Source organism: Echinococcus granulosus, assembly GCF_000524195.1.
Source record: "Echinococcus granulosus chromosome Unknown EG_S00045, whole genome shotgun sequence".
Classification (NCBI taxonomy): domain Eukaryota; kingdom Metazoa; phylum Platyhelminthes; class Cestoda; order Cyclophyllidea; family Taeniidae; genus Echinococcus; species Echinococcus granulosus.
Window position 1 is genome coordinate 419232 of NW_020170425.1, and position 23490 is coordinate 442721.

At 41.5% G+C, this 23490-nt stretch overlaps 1 protein-coding gene across 1 annotated transcript in view; it reads left to right on the top strand. All coding sequences in view use genetic code 11, as the record gives it.

Annotated features, from left to right (window-relative positions):
* Positions 1 to 20849, top strand: part of EGR_05763 (Ribosomal protein S6 kinase beta-1) — a gene marked incomplete at both ends in the record, with an annotated part of 23118 nt that extends 2269 nt beyond the window's left edge. The window contains 28 exons of the mRNA XM_024495012.1: positions 523 to 702; positions 840 to 946; positions 985 to 1062; positions 2501 to 2608; positions 2645 to 2679; positions 3060 to 3180; positions 3214 to 3488; positions 3567 to 3755; positions 4025 to 4115; positions 5562 to 5603; positions 5677 to 5742; positions 6970 to 7334; positions 7431 to 7721; positions 8747 to 9032; positions 9217 to 9274; positions 9452 to 9581; positions 10175 to 10505; positions 11505 to 11709; positions 12385 to 12557; positions 13231 to 13404; positions 14117 to 14374; positions 14867 to 15133; positions 15854 to 15936; positions 16458 to 17163; positions 17479 to 17703; positions 19242 to 19466; positions 19727 to 19828; positions 20673 to 20849. Of these exons, the coding sequence (XP_024350605.1) occupies positions 523 to 702; positions 840 to 946; positions 985 to 1062; positions 2501 to 2608; positions 2645 to 2679; positions 3060 to 3180; positions 3214 to 3488; positions 3567 to 3755; positions 4025 to 4115; positions 5562 to 5603; positions 5677 to 5742; positions 6970 to 7334; positions 7431 to 7721; positions 8747 to 9032; positions 9217 to 9274; positions 9452 to 9581; positions 10175 to 10505; positions 11505 to 11709; positions 12385 to 12557; positions 13231 to 13404; positions 14117 to 14374; positions 14867 to 15133; positions 15854 to 15936; positions 16458 to 17163; positions 17479 to 17703; positions 19242 to 19466; positions 19727 to 19828; positions 20673 to 20849 (5348 nt within the window). The remainder of the gene's footprint in view (positions 1 to 522; positions 703 to 839; positions 947 to 984; positions 1063 to 2500; positions 2609 to 2644; positions 2680 to 3059; positions 3181 to 3213; positions 3489 to 3566; positions 3756 to 4024; positions 4116 to 5561; positions 5604 to 5676; positions 5743 to 6969; positions 7335 to 7430; positions 7722 to 8746; positions 9033 to 9216; positions 9275 to 9451; positions 9582 to 10174; positions 10506 to 11504; positions 11710 to 12384; positions 12558 to 13230; positions 13405 to 14116; positions 14375 to 14866; positions 15134 to 15853; positions 15937 to 16457; positions 17164 to 17478; positions 17704 to 19241; positions 19467 to 19726; positions 19829 to 20672) is intronic.
* Between the last annotated feature and the right edge of the window lie 2641 nt (positions 20850 to 23490).

The window sequence follows — 23490 nt, forward strand, 5'->3', positions numbered from 1 at the left end:
AGTTCTTCTTAGTGGTATGAGGGATTTTTGCGCACCATGCATACTCGTTTCTTGGATGATTGGCTTGCGCTATGATTGGGAGCGTAGGGGACGAGAGGTGCGAGTTTAAAGTAAAGTTACCATGCATGTGTAATTTACACATGCCTTTCTAACCCCTTAGCACCTATTATTGCATTGTCAGTTTTCTTACTGGGAATGAAAAATGAATTTGTTACGACATTCCCAAAATTTCTGCACGTGACCTTCGGCATAGCTAGTACCGCAGTCTGTACGTTTCTTAGCTGGAACATCCAGGGTTGCATTGCAGTGTTTCAGTCATACGGCCATGGAGTGTGTTCTCTACCCCGTCGGTCACCTGCGGGCCATCCACTGTCTGTTTTCATGACTCACACATCGACCCTGGAAGCCACGACCTAAACAGTATGTGTGTGAAGTACTTTGAGCCGTGCCTGTTTGCACGTCCCCTTTCACCACACTGACCGGTTTTATACCCTCCTCTTGACGTCGTACATGTTATCTCAGGGGGTGTGGATACCAGCATTCTTGTACGGAAACTCCATACTAATCGTCTGCAGCATATCTCCGTGGAGCATCGCTTCTTGACCAATGAAATTACTCTCGGCTCCATGTCATCTCTAACAGCGCCGACGCTGCCATCGGCGAATGGGATGATGTCTGACCACCGTGCTCATATTTTTACTGGTAACCTCCTACTGAGCTTGCTTCAGTAACTTTTGCTTTGCACTTATCTTTATCTATTCCAGGTTCCAACAAGCAAATTCGTCCGTGACATTATTCGTCGATCACCGAGTCCTCCCAACGGCTTGTGTGTGGGTTAGGAGCTTGTAACGGCTCGAAGCTGCCAACCCAGTTCATTGTCTTTGATTTTGGTGACATATACCACGTGTACCAGTGCAAGGCATCCGCAACGACGCGCTTCGACGATGTAAGAAGCAGATGCCTCGATGACCTCCCTATGTCCAGTGTGAACATTCCTACCTTTTTGATCGCTCTTCGAGAAAGAAAACTCTTCAGTTAACGCAACCCATCTTCCATCGCGCCGTAAGTTATGGCCAATTCCGAGTATATGTTTCTGCATTTATTCTTTACTGAAAAATCCTATGACCTCACTGTTTTATCACTTTGTGATCATGATTAAATCTCAGCTTATTGAACTGACGGGGATTTCTCGTGTTGTTTATGATGCTTATTGACAGTAAATTGCTAATTACGAAGTTTTAGGCATTTACAATTCTCCTTAGAAATAAGACTCACAATTACATTACGAGACTCATGATTTTAGTTGAGGTGTGAATAGTGTATGCTCTGGGGGTTTGTCGTCGTAAGGTCCTGTAGACTTCGTTGATACCCTGTCAGTGGTCATTGCTTAAATGTTGAGCATTGGGGACCTAACAGGGTCGTAACATCGTGCAACCATTCCCACATGTTGTATCTGCCTCTAAGAAATATAACTAATCATTGGTAAATAAATTTATAGGTATGATTACTTGATACATCTTAGCAACAAATGTAGAATAAGTTGAGGTCCCCCAGTTAGTTATGACAACAAATCTATGCATATATCAGGGTGAAATAGAAATCTCTGGTATTAAAACAACAAACGGTAATTTCTAATTCAGTTGGAAGCATAAATGGGGGGGGGGGGTTTTACCTGAATAAAATAGGTGTAATGCTTTAATAGTCCATCTAACCCGACGCCAAGTTACGCAGGCAACTGAGTCTCCGCGGGTTCAACATGTTCTGCGAACTATGCCAGTAGCCCTTCAGCCCTACCATACGTCCGTAGTGATGTAGCTTCCCGAGACTTCCCAAAAAGCGAAAAAAGGCACAATGGCTGGGCAGGTTGTGTATTATCGACCTAGAAAAGAACTGGGGCTACTGGCATGACTTAAAGGCCATGGTCTCTAAAGAAGTTGCAAGATCTTTGAGTATTCTCAAAGCCTGAAAGAAGTGTTATATGAATATTTTACGTACTACATTACATATTCGGCCATGGTACAATGAATCCTTGCAAATTCAGGAAATACGCTGGAGAAGCACATAAGTGGTGGCGACATATGACACTTTGGAGTAATGACATTGTTTAACCATTAAATCCGCAAAAACTGCCCTTTAGTAATGAGAAACTGCCAAGAGCCGAATACATGGTAATGGTTTATTTATTGGGGGTACTTAAAGTAACGAATAACGAAGTGAAATAGTGGATGTGAGGCAGATTAACTGTGCATCCTGTAACAGTTAGCGGACGTGAAGAGGTTAATTTTCCTTCAAACACACTATTTAATGCTAATTAACAAGTGTAGGGCTTAAGACTAATGTCTTTTTTATAAAAAACACTGTCTTTGTTTTATAAGGAGTGCATACTATATATTAAAGCTCCTTTACTCGGGTTAGACTTTCAAAGCATTTTTTGTTTGAACGCCCTCTTTTTTGCTCGGTTGACTTGATTTGATAGCTCTCACATTGCTTTTATGTGAAGATGAATAATAATCCCGACGTGTTTCATATTGATATGCCTGATGTTCCTGGTATGGAGGAAGGAAAAAGTGATTCAGAAGAGTCTAATCACAACTCGAAAGCATCAGAGGTTGGTAATGTTCTTGGCTTCTAGTTCTGTATCTAGGGTTTTTTGTCCAGAGGTCCACTCTCTGTTGAAGAGTAAGTCATTCGTACTCGATTTTCTTACAATATTACTTGATTAGCCATTGTTTTGTTTTGGCTCGCATGATAGATTTTACCCGCTTACACCTAGGTTAGCTGTAGGTACTTGATAGTTAATTAATAGTCCGTAGTTCTGTTCCCTGACTTAAAAACAGGTGCAAACTGTTGATTTATGTTTCATTATTTGATTCGACAAATCAGTTGGGTATTTTGTTCTTATCCTTCTGTGTAAATCGCTGGTTGTGGTCTAGAGATTTCGCCTCTTGGCTGACTATTCTGATCAACTAACTCTTTATCGATTCTTGCTTGTTTATTAGTTTGGATTGCCTCTATATTAAAGTATGCCGCATGTGCTCAGTTCTAGAATTTTCATTTAGAATGAACGAACATGTTGAACGGGTTGAAATTTGTGAAGATACTGTTAACCCCGGACAGCCAAAAGTTCGCCCTCAAGATTTCACCCTACTTAAAGTCCTTGGGAAAGGAGGCTACGGCAAAGTAATAGAGTTGGGCTTGATTTAACTCATTTAGGTTTTTCTGGCCCGGAAAATCACGGGTGTTGACAGTGGGCAAATATTCGCCATGAAAGTTCTCAAAAAAGCCTCAATTGTTACAAATGCGAAGGATACTGCACATACCAAAACTGAAAGGAATATATTGGAGATGATCAAGCATCCCTTTCTTGTGCAGTTACATTACGCTTTTCAGACACCGGGGAAATTATACCTCGTTCTGGAGTTTCTGGCTGGCGGTGAGCTCTTTACACAGTTGGAAAAAGAAGGTGTGTTCATGGAGGATCAAGCGAGGTAAGTTGACTTCGTGTTGTTTTTCAGTCGATACATTCTACCTATATTATCAGCATTTTCATGTTGTGTATGCTTTAGTTTTTACCTATCAGAAATCATCTTGGCGATTGGTCACCTTCATAAAATGGGCATCGTATATAGAGATCTTAAGCCAGAAAACATCCTCCTAGACACAGAGGGGCATGTCAAGTTGACTGACTTTGGACTCTCGAAAGAACGTGTTGATCAAGACTTAACGCACACATTTTGCGGAACCATTGAGTACATGTAAGCTTATATCTACTCAAATCCAAGTGGTTTCGTCGAAATCATTTATCTTTTTGATATCTTCTACTTAGGAATTTAAAGAATAAGTTTTTTTGCACAACCGCTGAACCGTGGTTCCTTTGATCATAAGCACATCCTTATCTTATTCGCGATTTTGACACCCAAGAACTGTCTAGCTTGGGATGTTATTTTTATTAATTACTGCATGATCTTCAGATCATTACCAGCTACTCCTGGTCTGTTGATGTGCATTTGCACACATTTTGTAGGGCACCGGAAATTTTGCTTCGACAAGGTCATGGCAAGTCGGTGGATTGGTGGAGTCTGGGAACACTCATGTACGACATGCTTTCTGGAGGGGTCAGTGGAAACCTTTTTTCATACCTTTTGTTTTCCCGCCTTCCCAGTGCACTTGCAGTCTCATGTATTGTAGTAGCTACTTTATTCAGCATCTCATGTCTATCTCATATCTTGTTTTAACTGTACGAATTTCTTTATTGTACTTTTTCTAGTACACTTGAGACCTTTCATATGAGTTATGCAATCGTGCCGTTATTGCGCATTCTTTACCAGTGCATTCATAATTACTGTAGCAAATGATTTTTTTAAACTATGGTTCCTTAGCACATTGGTTAGCTGTGGACATTAAAAGAAACATGTTAGACCTATCTAAATTTGCCATTCTCAAGCTTGTCCTTCGTCGTTTCAGTCATATTCGTATTGTAATTGCATTAGGATTAGCAACTTGAAGCGCGTTTTCTGAATCAAATTAGTTTGATCGGTTTCCTATCGCGAGTTTGGTACTATCTAACGTTCTTTTTGAATACAAAACCTCAAGTGGATTGATGTATAAAAGCTAATATTTAGTCTTCCTTTCGAAATCTTGAATTCATTCGTTTACGGATGAATAGAACTTCCTATTTCGATGTGCCAAGTGGCGCAATTCCAGGACCCGCTGGCTGATTCGCATACTTTTGTAAATGCATTAGAAAGACGCCATGGTCTTTGTAAAATGCCAGCGAGCTTGGCATTGTGCCAACGGCATGTCCATTGTTTGGGACGTAAATTCTAAACTGAATTCACTGGGGTCGGTTTTAGGCTGCTTTTCGTTGATGAAAAAATTGCAATGATAATGCGTTTTGTCTATATCCGCTCTTTATGATCCGTATGCAGTCACCTGTGTGTGCGCATGCGTTTTTATTTACTCCCATTTGCGTGCGTCGTTGATGCTGACCACATTTGACTCATGTGTGAACATTGCGCAATCTTACTGTTCCTATCCTTGACCCATTGACACGTGCTTTTTGTAGCTTTACTGTGTCCAATCTTCGTATTTTGTGCAAATCTATCCCTCGATGATGTCAACAAATTACACTTCCTTGAAGCTCTCTATCAAATTATTATGGGTGGGGTTGACTGCGGTTCCATAAAAGGCCAATCCACTAGGTAGAATAAGTACTTTACCAAGCTTGAGTTTAAATTAAAAGTTTGGAGCATTAACAGTGAATTTTTGTGTAAGTTATAAGCTTGACCTTTATATGCACCCTCAGTTAATTGGGTAGGTTGATAATTCTTAAAATAATGTCTCTTTACAGCAATAAAATTCAGGCTTTCCGGGTACTTAGGGTTATAACTCCACCCACTAGTTGCGACGTCTAGTATTATTGGTTATGACTTCTCTTTAAGTGGACTCCTCCCCTACCACTTACTGTGTATCCATCCTCGGTAGTATCAGCTGTCGCTGTGCTTCATTCTCCAACTTACACATGCAAGGCACATCCCTTATTTACCTTGTTTTTGTTTCAGCCTCCTTTTACCGGAGATGATAGAAAAAAGACTATGGAAGCTGTGAGTAATTACTCTGCTTCACTTGAGGGAAGGGTGTCCGTTGCATCATTTCTCATGTTTTTATTCACTTTAGGTACTACGTGGAAGATATACCCTTGCTCCTTATCTTACTTATGAGGCCAAGGACCTGCTTAAAAGAGTAAGGCCGTGACTGCGGTTTTTCCCTGTAGATCTCATTATTGGGGATAACTTAGGGTCGAATGGTGTTTTCGGGCCTGCATTGGTGCGAAAAGACTATACCAAATAGCTACTATTTATTGCTTTGGATTTTTTGTGAATTTTCTGCCACTGGGTCTATTTCAATTGCTTTCCTACAATCATATCAATATATTAGGTGGGACCTACAAAAGCAGATTTGTTGCAGTGAAAATTATAATGGCTGTTTATATTTACGACACTCCTGCATCAGGTTTTATTTTAATTGTAGAAGCTTCACACAGCTATGTTGGAAGAGTTGCAAACGTACGCATCAGTTAGAGGGGTTAGGTTTTTTTTGCATCCAGTGATAAACGATTTAAATGGATATTCTTTAATCTACTAAGGCGCCCTAAATTTCCCAAAAACTGCTTCTCGTGCTCGAGTTTTCTTGGTTATCAGGTCCCTTCTGCGGCTCTTTTTACTCTTTTACTTTTATATGGAGCTGATTTTTAACATTAATGGATAAATGTCTACTTTGTTGAGATTTGTGGTTTTAGCTTCTTCAACTCTGGCAGATGTGGTCAACTGTTTACTGGAAATGTCAGTAATAGCTCCCCATCATTCTATCAATTTGTACCTGTGATTCTTTTGCCTAAGGAAAATCCAATTCCATGGTTGATTAACTTTTTAAAAAGTTTTAAAAGTTCTAGTAAGTCTGTAATTTTCGTAGGGGATCATCTACCTACAGTAGTTTCCTCAATGCACTCTCTATTGGTACTGATGGCTCTTATAGTCGTTATTTTCAATTAGCAGTTTTTACTACATATGACTATATCTAAATCTACGTAGAAGTTAATTGAAATGCTTCCACATTGATGCTTTACTACTTAGAGCGGATGGTTGTAAATTGCACCGCTATTTTTCACAGAACTGTGGTGCCTTCGCTTTTAGGCAGGAGCCAACTAGGGGTGCGATTGCAATCTCCGTTGCCGCGATAGTAATTTTTGCATTCAGCTAAATAAATTACTGATGCCCGCCTTACTATCTATGTACTAGTTTGGTCCTTTTGGACTATGCGATTTTATGTGAAGTGATCATCTACGTTAGAGCTCAGGTAGGAATTTGATTACGCAATTGTCCATAAAAAGCGTAAATACTAATTGGCTAGAGAGCGCAACGACAAATCATTTTCGCTCAAAAATTGAAAATCGGTGTTTTATCATTCTAGTTGCTGAAAAAGACAGTTTCAGAGCGTTTGGGCTCGGGACCGACGGATGCCGAGGAAATAAAGCAGCATCCTTTCTTTCAATCAATTAACTGGGATCAGGTGTACGCACGGCAACTGGAGCCGCCCTTCAAACCGAGTCTTACGTCGGAGACTGATGTTTCCCGTTTCGATCCTCTATTCACCAGTGAAAATCCTGTTGAATCGCCGGATGATGGTGTTCCTATCTCCGCTTCTAATTGCGATGTCTTCGATGGTTTCACATACGTCGACCCACAGGTTCAAATATCAATGGTTCGTGATCCATGGGCTTTCGATGGCTCCACCAACTTGCGGCGACGCAGGCGCTCGGGAATTTCTATTGGCAGGTGTATCGACTGTGATAGGAGATTTAAATAAACTTATCCAATTCTTAATTCGTCATCCACTTACCGTGATGTGGGAATGCTTTTTTTTCATTTCAGTTCTCCTGCATGTGCTGGTAACCCAATGATACCAGTTCCGACTATTCACGGCATCCCCGCCCCCAATTTTTTTGGTAGCATGAACCAAGGAGGCAGTGGTGGACCTGGTCAGCCCTTCGTTTTCGCAGAAGACTTTGAAGATATGGAACTCGGTTCGGGACAAGGTGATCCCGTCGCCCCTCATTCCGTCTTTCCCTCACAGCTCATACCCACCAATCCAAATCGACCTTCCCGGAATCAACGGGATCTCTCTTCTAGTCCTCGAAGACCTAATCCCAATTCTTCCTTTGCGTCTACCAACTACCGCCAACATTAAATGTAAAGGAAACTTCATCCTGCTTCGCCCATCTACCTCCCTGCCTCTGACGTTGTGCCAACTGTCCCTATCTCCTGCCACTGGAAAGCAGTGTTTAAATCCACACCACATCTATATTTATCACCTGACCCTAAGTTGTATAGATTGAAAGAGGATGAGTTACAGTAAGCATTATCAACTTGCAGACAAAAGGGCTTTTGTATGAGGATTCCTCGTGGTGACTGTGCTGATTATTGGTGGTTTTAATGATGATGCCGACTCACTGGAATGGTGCACACTTCAGTCGTCAACACCGTCCCCTGTGCATTATAGAGCTGCATTTTATTCGGGTCGCCGTATGCTTGTCAGGAACTCCAGTGCACTGCCATACGACGCCTTTCTGGCTTTCCAACAATTTTCTTCCTCAGCCCATTTTCCCCTTTCATCCCGTGAAACTGCTTGTGGTGTAGGTGTTAAGGTTTTGCCTTGTCTTATTTTCCAACTGGCCTTCCACGACTTTCTGAAGTCTGTTTTTATATTATCGACCTCCATCAAATCTTGTAATCGAGCAGTATTCATTTAGATTGTTCCCTTGATGAATTGCAATAATAATGCATATGCTTACCATTTTCCTCTTATTTACAATTCTTTGGTATTTTTGCCTGTTTGTGTTTCTGCCTGTGTCGCCTCGGAAGGCCTGACCCAATTGGTGGCTCACGGATTCATGTATCATTACTTTTTGAGTACAGCGCTTATGTACTTTGTGACATGAAGTGTTCGATGCGATTTACCATTCACCCCAGGTGACATCCGAAATCATTGAGAGTTCTGCCGTCACCTTGGTGTATTTTCTACTGTAGCCTGAAGTTACGTTGTCATGAGGCTTGTGTTTGCATTTCTTTTCACATCTCTGCCTTTACTAGGGACACTCGATGATAAGGGCAAAACATTATTATTAATTGCTGTTGGACTTTGTCCTTTCGATTTTTATTTAGTGTTGGTTTTAAATGTCCAAACGAAGTCATTCCGACCAGCAGCCCTCCAGTGGTGGTGGGGAATCCATTCCAGGTGTTTCTGCTCCCAAGCGCCCATTTCTCTCGGGTTCAGAGCTTGTTCTATTCAGCCGTGTCCGATCTCTCGAGGAGTTGGATAAGCGCACCTTGCAATTGCAAAATAAGAAGCTCTATGAGGCTCTCACCGAGAAACGTTCTGCTATTAGTGATTTACGGCAACGAATCGAGCAGCTGGAGAATAGACAGGCCAAAGATGATGCTCTACTCTGCGTCGTTAACCGCTACTGGAATCAGGTACAAAGTCCTTCCGGCATATTCACACTATTAATTAATACACACTTATTGTGAGTATTCGATAATTACTAATATCTTTTGTTCCAAAGTTTACAGCGAAGCCAGGTAATAACGTCAACTTCGAATTGTTCTCTTAGCGTTCTTTACCGATAACATATTAGGTTCTGTTTTTTGCTCATTTTAGTTGGATGAGGACTGCCTTCTCCTTCTGCAACGTTGTGAGGTTGATGTGGATGAGAAAGGTTTGTTTACTAATGCTGCATGTCTAGTTATATCAATGGGCATCGAACATCATTTGCATTACCTTCTACGAATGCACGGTGTTAAAAGTGAAACGTTTAGCCTAAGTGAATTCTAACCCACATAAATTTCACTGATATTCTGGTCTTCGTCTCAACATTCCGTTTTTTTAACCACAGTTTCAAATTCTGCCGAATCCTTCCTCAAACAATTGGCTTCCTGGGAAAAGGAAGAAGTTCCTGAGAAATTACAACAGCGAGTCCATTTTTCAAAGCGCATTATTGCCAGATTATTGAATTCTCTTGAGAAGTAATTCTTTTCCTCTATGCGCTTTTTGTATGTACCAGCTTTGGAGGAATTGCGGTCAATTTTCTTTACTGTAAGGTTTCATTGAGCTAATGTGAAGAGTTTTTTTACGACGTAAAGAGGCGAGATGTATCAAACATTGTGTATGCTTGCAAAACTTTGATTGGGAATGCGTTCATCCATTGTGCTTGCATGTTTTGTCAGCATATTAAACCCTCATTTTGACGCTGTTCAATTTGGTTGTGAGGTCGAACGTGTTAGTGATTATTTATTTAATGACTGATGTCATGCCACCTCCCCTGTCCAAGTGTGAATGTTGCGATACTTAGGTTGGATATGGGCTACATTCCTACTGAAAAATGCACAATCCCTAATATTAACTCAACCGATCAATAAAAAAGTTTCAGACCTTATTAGTTGTATTACTCAATGTGGAAGCATCAATGGTTGTTAATTTTCCTGCATCAAGTCTTAAAAGTGAATGCGGGGTTGCATTTCACTCGTACGTGCTCATCCCAGCTAACAAATGCGACATTAATTTCTTGCTTGACAATATGATGCTAGTCCATGCTGCATGCAGCTGCTTTTCCCATTAGACTTTTCGTTCATCAAAGTCGTCTTCGTTCCCTTCTTGTGGATGAGTTGCAGTCGGACAGGATTGTGAAGGCATCCACCGCCACCACATCCTCCAAGACCTCATCACGTCCCGGGGGAACAATTGAGGAAGAAAGTATGGAAAAGTCCAGCACTAATGCTACTACTGCAGTAGATGATGGGGCTAAAACGGATGGTGTCTCCGCCTTGTCTTCAATTGAAAAGGTGATCGCTGCACTGAGGGAGGAGATCGCTGCTCTCTCCACCGAGAATGATCGGCTGCAATGTCTTTGCACCAGCATGCATGCCAATCACCGGCAGCAAAGTCTTCGTGTGAGTGCTACTTTTTCTGTGTATGTGTATGTGCGTCAGGTAATGTATGTTTTATTTATTTGTTGTTCTAAACTCGTTTTGTAGTGTTTAGTTCCTAATAAAGTACATTCACGCCCCACTGTTTGCCACAAACAGTCAGGTGTCGTTTTTTCAAAAGTGCTTTTTGGATGGCCGTTTTTTTCAATATATTTGAAACCAAGTTAGCCATAAATATTGCCATCTCTGCATTTGTTTTGTAGTATTTATTGAGGTCGGTTTTTTATATAACAGTGTCTTTGGTGTGTCCAGATAGTTCTCAAATCGGCGGCAAATGGTTATTATGGCGTGGAAATTGGTATCTAGTCCTTGGGCACATAACTGGGATATAAATGACCGCTTATACAGTGCCTTGATTAGTCATCACCATTGAAGAAATATGCCATGGTTTATGCAGTGGAGCATTCTTCCTATGCAAGTGTTTAAGCTGTACCGTTACCTGCGCTGCATTTGTACCACCGTCGGGAGCTTAGGGGTAACGTTTCCATAGTTGATTTGTCTCATCATCGGTGTTGCATCGTATCATCACAGTTCTTATGGATTGTTTTTTTCTTTACATTTAACTGGCCCTTATTTACTACCCTCTTTAGTTTCTTCAGTCTGCTCGAAATTGCCAATTCAGAGCACCCGGTGATATAGCAGCTTCACTTGCTAATCTGAATTTTCATCAAATCGTAAATGGCAGTTTTTTTGCCCCGTATATTGATCCGAAGGACAAATACATTCATTATGGCTAGTATAACATTGCTACTAATATGTTTGACTCGGCAAATTTAGTAACCATTCATTCAAAATGTCATGCGTCGATGTGGTTTTCAGCTGGCAACTTACTTTTCTATGCTTTTTCTGTTCTGTTATGCCACCAGGAGCACCTCTTGACACAATTATCGAATACGAACGCTCCATTTAAAAATACCCTTGTTTATCGCTTCCATAATGTACACAATTTTTTTTAATTCGCAGGTGCTTGAGCTGCAAGATCAATGCCAGGCGAACTCCGACGCCGCTGATGAGTGGAAGGCGAAGTACGAAGATCTTGAGTACAAACTCCAGCAGTCCACCGCACAGCTTGCCATTCTCGATCATCGTCTTTATGATGCTCAGCAGTCGAAGAAGCTTCTTGAGGAAGAATTGGCTGCCTTAAAGGGCACATCTGGCTCTCCTGGGGGTTAGTTTTGGCTCCTTTTTTCCTGCTTCACTAATATTCACTTTTTACCCACCATGTACGAAAGAGGATCGTCGACTAAAGAACAAACATGCTAAGACTAATGCGGCTATTTTGTATTGAAAATCCGAATGTACGTTAGTGAGACAGTAGTTTTTGTTATCCACAGCTCAGCTAATGTTTTTAATCACCATCGTGCCTGGTTGTTTACACAATCCCTCAAGAATTTGCCTTTTATTCCTTCTGCTACTTATGTCAGTCTACGTGTTGTTCTAACTTCCTCTTTTTCGATTTTGAATGTGTCATCTTCAATGTTCTGCTATTGATAAATATGATGCAAATACGGGTATTGCAACCCACCTGAACCACCGCATGGTGTCTGTGTTTGTGTACTCTCGAGCCCCCATTCTTCATCCGAGGTGCACTTCCTCATACTTAATGAATGGGTTCAAGCGCGAATGGTTTGAATAATCGTGCAGGTACTAACAAGGTAGTGTGATATGTAAAATTAAATTGTCTTGCGTCTTCGATGGCGTAGATTTGATGACAACTGCATTTGCGCGGCTACGGTAATAGGTGGTCATATGAACAGTGAGGAACTCTTTTCCCACTCTTTGCGATCAAACTTTTCATGCAGGCACAGTACGTCTTGACGGGTCTTGATCCATCACCTTTTAGAAGGTACAGAGGAGGCAAGCGGGACGCAGGGGGTAACAAAGAGCAAATACAACGACATGCTCTGCGAGTTGGAGGAGCAACGCGAGCTGGCCGCCAACCGCCTTACCGAGCTGGAGCGTCTCCAACGCCAGCACGAGGAGAAGGTGGCTGAGTGCGCGAAGCTCAGCATGCAGGTTCGTGATTCGCATGCGCAAATCCATGATGTGTGTGTGTGTGTACTTTCGCGGCTTACAATGTCTCTCACGCGCCTCTTCTGTTTTCGGTCTATTCACAGTGCTAAAATTCGCACTTTCCGTGATAGTCGTCTCTGAATCATTGGACTGATGCTCTTATGATGGTGCAAGATTGAGGTTTACACCGTTGTAATGCATCACATACGCCCAATATCGAGACATCGGTTTCCGGCTATCATTAACATTAGGCACCATGTTCTGTCAGCGTACTGGTCTAGAGCAAGGCGCTCTCCATGACACGTTTGAACTGGTCTCTGTTTGATTAGTACATTCTTATTAATCTTCTTGATCACGTTTGATCCTCATTCTTATTAAGGGATACTTTATAGCTCATCAATTGTTTCCCCTTTACAATCCTTTCATTTCAGGTATCTATGTATTTTTAATTGCCATACATGGCTTAAGATTGTGGTCGAGAAATAAGAAATTTTCTCATCTTGTAAATAAAATTGTTTAATTATTTATCCTTGTTGCATGGTGTTCTACTGTCAATTCAGTTCTGAGTCTTGTTGAGAATCATTAACATAGTACCTGTTGATTGTTACGTAATAGCGAATTGCAGGGTATTTTGTGGGTTAATTGATTTTCTAATCAGCCTTGCCGATTTTTTCAGGTGAACGATCCTCCGGAACAATTGATACAAGATTCACCAAGCTACAAATCGTTGAAGGTTCAGTTCAACATTCTCTACGGTGAGGTCAAATCTCTGCGGTCTCAATTAGAGGAGTCTCGGAGCATGATTCAAACTATTCGCAATGCTCACCTGAAACAAATTGAAGAAATGGAGGTGAGCTTTAGTCACAACACACATGTTAGGTGACGGTGTGATGTGAATCCCGAACTCCAAGGCATCAGTTGGCTCTATAAGTGGACCAGGGAGGGCTTAACTCAGCGCAGGTTTGATTGCGAGAGGTGAATGATGGTCTTCCCCCTATTGATTGACTGAACGATTCGTATCCCGCCATTCCCGGCGCGTTTGCAGCGTACGCATGTGTTGAGCTGCTCGCTTTGTACGCGTAGGTAGGTTCCACACCTACCTGGTAGGCGTCAGATCCTGTTCACAGGATAGACCAGCCGTCGGCCAATCGAAGACAGCGCTCCTGATAAATTCTTTCTACGTGCAGGTCACATATTGCACAAAAGTGCTAGTTTTTCCTCATTTCGCCATCGTTGTTGTTGTCTGGATCTGTAAAGACAACTAGCTTGCTCATGTCTGTTGGTAAATTACACTTCATGAGTCAGTAGTCCACACACCCATTAAGTCTCGCCGATTTATGCTTCCATCATAAGATTGAAAGATTGTCCATCTATGGTCGAGTTTTTCTAGCCATCATTTTTGTTAACGTGTTTGAAAGAAAGGATCTTTCTGAGGGGGAGAATTGTTTCACTATCAAATATTAATTGCTTTTATGAAAATCCGGTATTTTCTATTGTTTACAGCGTCAAGACGTTCATATTAACCGCCTACTATTTTGAATCTTTCTACGTAATACCTTCAGGCGAACGAGACGGCCATTTTGAATCAGATGCGTGGTGAGATGTTGGCGCAGGAGGAGCTTTACTCCAAACTTCGACGCGAGTTCGAGATGATCGAGGCTGATTTTAAGCAGACAGTAGCGCACAACGAGCAGGCGGGTCCCATAAACAGTGAAATGCGCAGCCTCATCACCACACTGCAGTTACAAAACAAGCAGCTCAAAAATGAGGTTGTCCGCTATCGACGCAAGTCTAAGGAGGCGGCTCATGATTGTCAAATGGTTTGTCTTGAAATCTTTCCTAGTTTTCAATGACAATCTCAGTTGCCTTACATCTGTGTGCCGTATTGTCGGGCTGACAGAGAAATGGGTGGATTGCCAAAAGTTTTCCAGTAGCCGTAAACTTGTTAACTTTGCAAATTTTCCTGGCATAAAACTGGTAACCGTTTTTGGTCACCACTTTGCTTTGATGATTCCAAAACTTGTGTATTCTATTTTTACAATGTTTGCCTTTTTGTACAAAAACAGAACAGACTATTGGTAATTTGGTTACCTACGATACCACTAACATTTTATACCTAATTGATGAGTGTTGAATCTAACTTAAAATGGTAGTTTGGTGTTTTTTGGAATATTTACGCTAGAATAGTATATTTCAGGTAATCTAAAACCATCAATTCTGGATGAATCTCAAATTTTGGAGGCTTGCTTTTTTAATGACTTACCTCAGCGTCATTTGCCTTACAATTTTTGGTTTTGGTCGACTACAAACAGGCGACTAATGAACTAAAAGCCACGGAAGAGGAGCTTTCCCGCGCTAGAGCATCTTTGGCCGAAGCCACAGCCGCCGTGATCCAACTTACAGATGAACTTGCCGCCTCAAACCCGACGCCCTCTACTATCGCTCCTTCGGAACCTTCTCAGACCTCAGACTCGCCTCCTAGGAAGCGTGAACGCGAGAACGACACGGAAAGAAAAGGCGCTGATGAAGGAGTCTCCTCCAGTCGTTCTAGCGGTACTGAGCCTGCGACATCGCATAGTGTTAGTTTCTATTTATCTTACCTCCATTGGAAGTGGTAATGGTTCATCGCAACATTTCCCTGCTACCTTGGCCTTTGCCTTTCTGGAGTTATTCGAAGACCATCCCTTGATGTCGATTCCTTACTTGAATTGATTGTGGTCGTGGAAATTGTTTTCCTTGACACATATTTGGCCTTATCATCATTTCCATTAAGGCTTTGTCTTTGTATCTTTAGCTACTAGGATGAGACTAAGCGGACTATAAGGTAGCTAATGTGAGAAAAAATTTCCCTAACGCTGCATTCATTGAATTTGTGCTGTCAGTTGATTGTCCACTGTTCGATTGTCTGATGTTCGACTGTCGATCAAGGTGAATGCGTGTTGGTATTCAAACGGCATTTGTTTTGGGGCGTTTTTGAGGTCTCCGATCATTTTTGTACTAGTCATTGTTTACGACTGTCGGTGGGTGAAGTTTTGTGCCATGATTGTCACTGCCAGAGATCGGAAGAATTTGGTCTCACACACACTTCCCGATTGTCGCGCTTTCGGTTAGATGCACAGGCAGAGAATGCGCCTGGTTATGTCTCAATTATTAAAAATGTTTCAATCACCACTATCTACTCTGGGTTTCTTCTCTGTGATAGCATTTAGTGATTGACAGGTTCGTAACATAACTCATGAATTCGTTTAAAAGCTATTCACTGCACGATACTTGTGTTGATAAGTTTTGCGCTCTCCTAGGAAGCTTCGTCGAAAGATCGGAAAGGCTCCTCTTCCTCTCAATCTCCTGAGGAAATTATTCGTGATTTGCGTAATCAATTGAAGTGAGTTTCGTCGTACACACTTCAATGGTCTTGTTTGGTTTGGGACTTACTTATTTTTACCACTTTTATAATGACTTCTATGTAATCGCACCTTATTTAATCTGTGTACGTGTTAGATTTTCTAAAGGACTTTTTGGCTAATTGTTGATGGCTGAAGTACTCACCTACTTCCTTGTGGCCGTGTATGGTGGTAAGACCAATCGAAGTAGGCCTGTTGCTATTTCAAGAACTCTTAGGTCGTCTCGCAGTTTTCATAACATTTGGTCATTTTATGTGCACTCTTTTCGCGGGTATTAGTCAATTTTATGGTACTCAGAATCCCATTTTTTCCCTAGGTAAAGTCTTACTATGCTCAATTTTGAGCAGAATGTAAATGTTTCATATTATTGGATGATTCGGACGCTGTTCTGTAACGCGGTTTGATTATGGTTCTTCAGTTTTTTACCCTTTCCCCGTCAAACTCATACCAACTTTACGAATACTGGATGGCATTAGTTTGATATCGCGTTTTTAATTTGCAGAATATCACAGGAGGCTGAGAAGGAGATGTCTGTTTTGCTGAGTATGTATAAGGTTATTCCTAAGGACCAGCGTGATAAGGCTACTCTTCTTCAAGTTGAAGCGAAACTGCGTGCTGAGCTCTCGGAGGCGCGATCCGAACTAGCCACTCTGCAGTCGGTCAACGCTGATTTGCAAGCTCGCTGTGCTCAACTTCAACGAGAGTATCGCATCGCTACCTCCTCCACTTTCCCATTGAAGAGAGAGCTCGAAGAGCAGGCTGATTTGCCAGAAAAGAAAGTGGCTGGTGAGGGCAATTCCACTGCCCACTCTGAGGAACCTTCGCCAAGGGAGGGGTCTGTCGCTACTGGCTCTGGTGCGGTAGGACCCAGCGCTACCAACCCTTCTCATCAAACATCTCCGCTGTCAATCTCTACCTGTATGAACGTGGTGTCCCCAGAGAGCGGTGAAAAATCGGCATCTGCTGCGCCTATCCTGCCTCCCCCTCCGCCGCCACCACCACCAACACCTCACCCGCTTATGCCACCGGTTCCAAGGAAGACTTCAAATCTAGATGAGGATAAAAAGGCCTGGCAGGTTGCCGAGCTTCAGCAGGAACTCCAACACACTCAACGTCGCTGTCATACACTGGAACAGCGCGTCAGTACTCTCCAACAGCACCTCCTCACTGCCAAACAGCAGGAGGATGTTATGCTGAAGGAAATGGAGGTTCGTTGGTTTCGCTTTTTCTAAATGACTTCTTGCACTATTAGAATTTTATAACCAAATAGACTGAAATGGAGTTGGACTACCAATGCTAATTTATGCCTTATATTATTTTCATTTATGCTTAATACCCTTGCGACTTTGTACACATCATCTTTACAACCATTTCACAATCTAATTCCTTCCCTGTTGGTGAAAACTAAGCAGAAATTTCTTTTGCACGTTATATTGAAATTCTGCTGTAGTGTATTTCGAGGTGATAGGTTTATTATTTTCTGCAATGTAGACGCTCCAATGGTTATGCTATTGCGGTTTTAGGTAACGGGCCAGGCGTTTGAAGATGTGCAAGAGCAGAACTCACGTTTGTTGAAGAGTCTGCGTGAAAAAGATGATGCAAATTTAAATCAAATGACAGAGTGGATGAAGACCAGTCAGTTGGCTCGTTTGTTGAAGGAGGAGAAGAAGCTGTTGGATGAGCAGGTGCGTCTGATGCAGGCGAAAATAGAGGCTCTCACTCGCGCCATTCAGAAGCAGGAAGACAAGGTAAATTACTCCTAATATTGCTGCACACTTTTATCTTCCGCCATTCATAGATGGTGCCATTGGTACTACTTGCTTATGATATCTCTGTAAACGTTGCGAGATTTTATAAGAAATTTACAGGATTAGCATAGGCAGCACTAGCACAGCTAATTGCCACCAGCGTGGAGGCCGGTTTGTGAGAACCTGAAAAGGCTTGCATGGTTACATATGCAACCAAAATAAATATCATTAGCATGTAATGCATTTCAGTGTCATATTTTAGGTTGGGGGGACCAGCGTAGAATTGAATTGTACCGTCCTATACTGTTGGTTTTTGCGTCATAAGGCAGCTTTGGAGTTCGTCGTATTGGCGTCCTAAGTTTCGCGGTACTGCCTCTTCCATTACTCCAATCGAACAACTGGCGACTGCTAAATTTGTTATTTGCACTGCAAGCACCGCGGCGTAGTGTGGTGTCTCGTCTAGCATGCAATCATCCCACACCAGTTCTATGCAATCTGGTTCGTGGAACATGCGCGTCCGTGCCAAAGCAACAGCAGGGCTTTTCGAACACGGACTTTATGAGTTAGGGGAGAACTTTGGTTACTTTAGTCTGAAAAGTACTCTCATGGGAGCTGAATACGTTGAACTTATGTACTCGTTTCTCCTTTTTTAAAAAGTGGGACATTTTTTGATATAATACGGCATGTAAATAGATGTAAGCATAATGCTACAATTTGTTGCGCAAATCCATTTTCTTGAGTTCTTTTTATTGTTTATATGACACTATGCAATGAAGTAGATGATTCAAATAACTAGGTGCACGTTTGTGGGGTAAAAAGAAAAGAGGTGCACACTCGCAATTTAAGAATGAAGTTTGGATTATTGTTAGTCGGTTTTTGCCTGACTCGCAATATAAGCTATGCTTTGTGGCTTCAGACATAGACAATCCATGTGCAGGCTTATTAAGTTCTACTCAGATAAAGCACCTGCGTATTTTAATTTCCATGCGGTGTAATGTGCACGTGTACCACGAACTGGCATATCAATTAAATAATGTAGATGCGTTGGCGTAATGCGACAGCTTAGGTTTCGCATTGGCACAAAAGGGGCTCGTGTTTCGACCGTGTAATTCATATTCTTGTGATCTTGGTGTTTCATCATTGCCGTCGGAAGTAGTCAGCCAAATGGGATCGCTCTCTCAGGCCAAGGAACTTAAAGAAGTTGTAATTTTCCAAGGTAATCCGTGGGAGCTTTCAATGTTCTTCACGACTTGTGAACTCCACTTCAGACTTTGATTTTACCATGAAAAGCAATGGCAGATAGGGGCTCATTTTTTACCAACGTCGTGATCAGATGCCTATTTTTTCTGCTTATGGATGACGTGATGCGATTTCAGATGACTTCTTTAGCGATTTGCACTCCATTTTTATGGTACCTTTGCTTCTAGGTTTAGTTATGTTTCTATTCATTTAAAACGAAGTAGTTAATTGCAGATCTATGTTGTACGATGGATGAGGTGCGTGCACCCTATCTGCTGTATTGTGTGTTGTGATGTTAGGAGCGTCTCCTGCTGACGAACCTGGAGACACTGGAGAAGGAGGCAGCTTTACGACAGCAGTCACAGGAGGCCTACAAGCGCAAGTCGGTGGAATGCCAGCAACGCGAGGAGGATCTGCGTGTCACTGTACAGAAGTACCTCGCCCAACTTAACGAGGCGCAGACCTCTGTGCAGGAGAAGGCCTCCGCCTACGAGCAGGTCTCTTTTCGTCACCAACGACTCCAGGTCAGTTGTTCTTTTTCTTTAACTCTTCTGTATTGTTTGAGCGTCTTATCGCGATTAGAAAGCTACTTCCTTTTTGGTCTGTGTTGTAAAATGTTTTTCACTCGAAATTGGGTAAATAATTGGGAGTAACTATTATCATTTAAGAAGTGAAGGCATTGGTTTTACATTTCCAAGTAGGAGTATTGAAATGAGCTTATGCAATGCATGCTTTTAGTATGTCTATTAAAGTTACAACAAAAATGATTTTCTTTTAAATGCAGGAGGAATACACTACTCTTAAACGCAAGTATGAGCGTTTGCGGAAGATCGAGCAATCGCACAATGCTGATGAGGTTCTTTTGGCCGAAATTCAAGATTACAAGGTATCTAAAATAGCTCTCCTGCATTTACTGCCTCTTTGCGAAGATTTTGTGCTTATCAGGTGCTTTGCAAATAAATTTGCCTCCTTTGCAGTTTTTATGGTCATGCGTTTGTATCTCCAGTATTAGTCATGGCCTTAGCTAATTTCTGTGATTTGGGCTCTGAACATTAGTACTTTAGTATTTTTAAATATACCTTCCTTTGCTTTCGGCAAAATCATTTCTTGTGGTCCATGGATAATTAGTCAGTCTATTCGATGATCGTGCGTTGATGATGTTTCCCGCTGATACGTATTTAAGGGCTTTGAAACCTTGGCTTTTTCGATTTTTCCTTGCCGACATTTGTCTAATTCATGCAGTGCATATGGCATGGGACGAATTTTGTTTATATTCAATTGACATTCATTGTCCTACGCCTGGCCAATTCAATGTACTCACAGAATCCAACCAGTTTTACGTCCCGACCCTTAGAAAAAGATAGCTGGTGAAAATATACATCAGGTTCGTGATCTTTTAATAGCGTGCCTACAATGTCCCTTGTATGGTGCTCATCTGTTTAAAATTCCTGAGAATAGGTGGGTGGGCAAATTGACAGGGAAGACTCGCAGTGCCAATAATTTCGATTTGTAAAGGTTTCTTACCTATCACTCCAATATTTTGTACAAAGGTCATGGGCTTACAAGGAATTGAATCTCATTTACACAAATCATACGTATGGGGGAAGCAGCATAAAATTTTAAGGGTATCGTTCTTCATCTGTATAAATCTTTTTTTGCGATGCCTGACGGAGCGATTGTTGTTCCAAGTCGTTCACTGCATTATTGACTCTCTGTTTTAATGGGTGTAGGAGCAGCTGGCCTGTCCGACCTGCAAGACACACAAGAAGGACGCCATCCTAACCAAGTGTTTCCACGTCTTCTGCCTCAACTGCCTGAAGACCCGCTACGAGACGCGCAATCGCAAGTGCCCCAAGTGCAATGCCACCTTCGGAGCAAACGACTACCATCGCATTTACCTCACCTGAACCTTCCCCCTTTCCTCCTCCTCCTCCTCCTTTCACTCTTGTACAGGTCCCTTTTACATACGTACACCTTAGATTAAGTAACAGTATTGTTGAAGCCAAATTTTATGTGAATTTCGTTTTCAACGTTATCAATATATGTGTATTCTTCAGTATATTTCTTCTTGCTTTGCATTTTCATATTTTAACCAGTTTTCGCTTGCGACATGAGAAGTATCACTAAAGTATACCAAGCCATTAACAAACGACTGGATTTTGGTTTGAGGTTTGCCTTAGATTCGTATGCTATTCGAAGTAATATTAAACATTATTTTTTAGAGGTCAAGGGTGGGTGCTCTGCTCATATCACTTTTAAGTTTGAGCGTGTTGACTGTTCACGCGGTCCTTAATTGGTTTGGCAACATCATGGAATAGGTAGGAACTGGATGTTTTGCTAGAATGGGTATCGATGCCATCCTCTTCTTTCAGTAATGATTGCCTGTATTAGGGTGTTTTTGACGCTACTGCTATATTGGCAGTAGCGGGAAACCAGGTGTGGTGCACTTGCTATGCTTTAGAATATGTTACTGTTTATGATATATTTGACCGCCATGTCTAATGCTTCTCTCCCCATTTGACATCAGTTATTCTATTAAGGCACCGACGTCTGATCATTTAGCATAGGATCGTCGAGATCGAATTCATACACTGCTGGTACCTTGCTTGTTGGAGTTCTTTTTGATGTGATATTGGTGTCAAGTTCTTTGCTTATCTCTCTATATGGCACTTCTGCTTGAATGACTAGAGTAGAAATGCTAATTGTTGCAATAATGAAGGAAATGTTGGCCTTGGTAATGCCCAACTCTTGCCGGTAGTTTGATATGCGATTTTAAATAACTACATTTACTTAGTGGTTTTGGTTACCTTAACATCTGTCGAACTATGTACTGAAATCTCCGGAGAAGTAGTTAGTTTCCAAAAGTGGTGGATGATAAATTTATCCAATAGAACACCAGCCACCAGAAAGTGTATTCCTGGATGGATGATTCGCTTATCCTAACTATTAAATTAACTATGTTTATATGAAGGATAGGTTGAATAAAAGAGTTTGATTTAAAGCTCGCATGGTTTATTTGTACATTGTAACCTGCAGTGTCGAAATTCTAATGCAATGGAATGACATTCGCTGTCGGAACAGTTTTTGGGTGGTACATTACTCTCCTGCCTCACTGTTAATACATAAGAGGTAATTTAGCTTTTATCACTTTCTTCATGGAACGGTACGCTAAATCTGGAATTAGCTGGATAATTGATGATGGATACCAATCCGTTGAATAGATGATGCAGAAATGTGTGAGTGGTCTATAATGGCTTTTCAAGGAATAACCATTAAGTATATAAGGACCACAGGTAGTAGCGCGTAAGGTGTGGCCGACCCTGATGCAATTTTCATGGAGGCCGGAAAGTGTAATACTGCGATTGTGTACGTGACACCATTTGTAAGCAAAACAAATGTCAGCAAGCTCAAAGGTAATCTTTAGTATAAATAATTATTAAATCTAATTTTAAATTTACTTTTACATTTGGACTAACAGCGCCCTTAGTGTAAGCTCATGTTATTGTACATTTAAGGGAGGATGTTACCAGCAGAGGTTTTTGATACTTCATTCGTAGTGATGCTTCAATTTGTCACGTTTAGAGTCAGTTTAATGCCTTTTTGCCTCTAAAAGTAGGCCAGAAAGGAAAAGGCTGCGAAAAAGTTGGTGCGCTTTTCTACTGCAAATCACGATCATCTTTTCTTATGCTTTAAATTGATGCTCCCGGGTCCCGCACTTTTGTGAGACTGTGAATTAGCACAGAAACCTACGCTCAGACATTAATAGGATTCCCTGCACATTAAGGCGCCAGTTCGGTGCTTAGAGTGCTTCTCTTTGTTGTGAGGCCTTCATCCGGTGCATGTGTATAAAGAAGTTAATAACCTTCAGACGTGCTTTGTTGTGATTCATAAGATGGAAAGCCTTTACTTCCAGCCAGCTAAAGTAGCTGCTTAACCAAGTGTCTAACTGCTTCCTGTGATTTTCAAACATCACTCCACCCAGTGAAACAATAGTTAGTCATGTGTTGGAGGTGATAGATCTGAGAGACCCAGAAGAGTTTTAAATCTACTCAAACACTAGTCACGAAATATTGAAAACGCAAAAAACCTACTCTTGTTCTAACAAGTAGCAAACAAGTATCTACTGACGAATGTGCTTTTCAAACTGTAGTGGTAGTCTCACTTTTGGTTTTTAAAGAATTGTTTTCTATGGTAGGGCAGCGAATTCTGTTGTTAATAGTGTTTTTATCTCCATTTTGCCTTTAACATTCACGAACTAGAGAAAATGCTGGAATAGTAAACGCCGCTTCACATCTCAGTAAGTTCCATTGGCGAAAATTCGCGGTTTAAGTAACACTCATTTAATCCACATATGAGTCAAATTCCGCGGTCTTTCTAACATATTTGGTTTTACAAATATAAAATACGCACATATTAAGGGAGTTTCCTTGCATTGTTTCCCAACAATTGAGGTATCCAACTGTAACTTGCTACATTCGTTCTGCATTAAGTGGTGCAAGTATTCTATTCGACAGTGATATGTTGATTGCTTATTTGACATGAATTAAA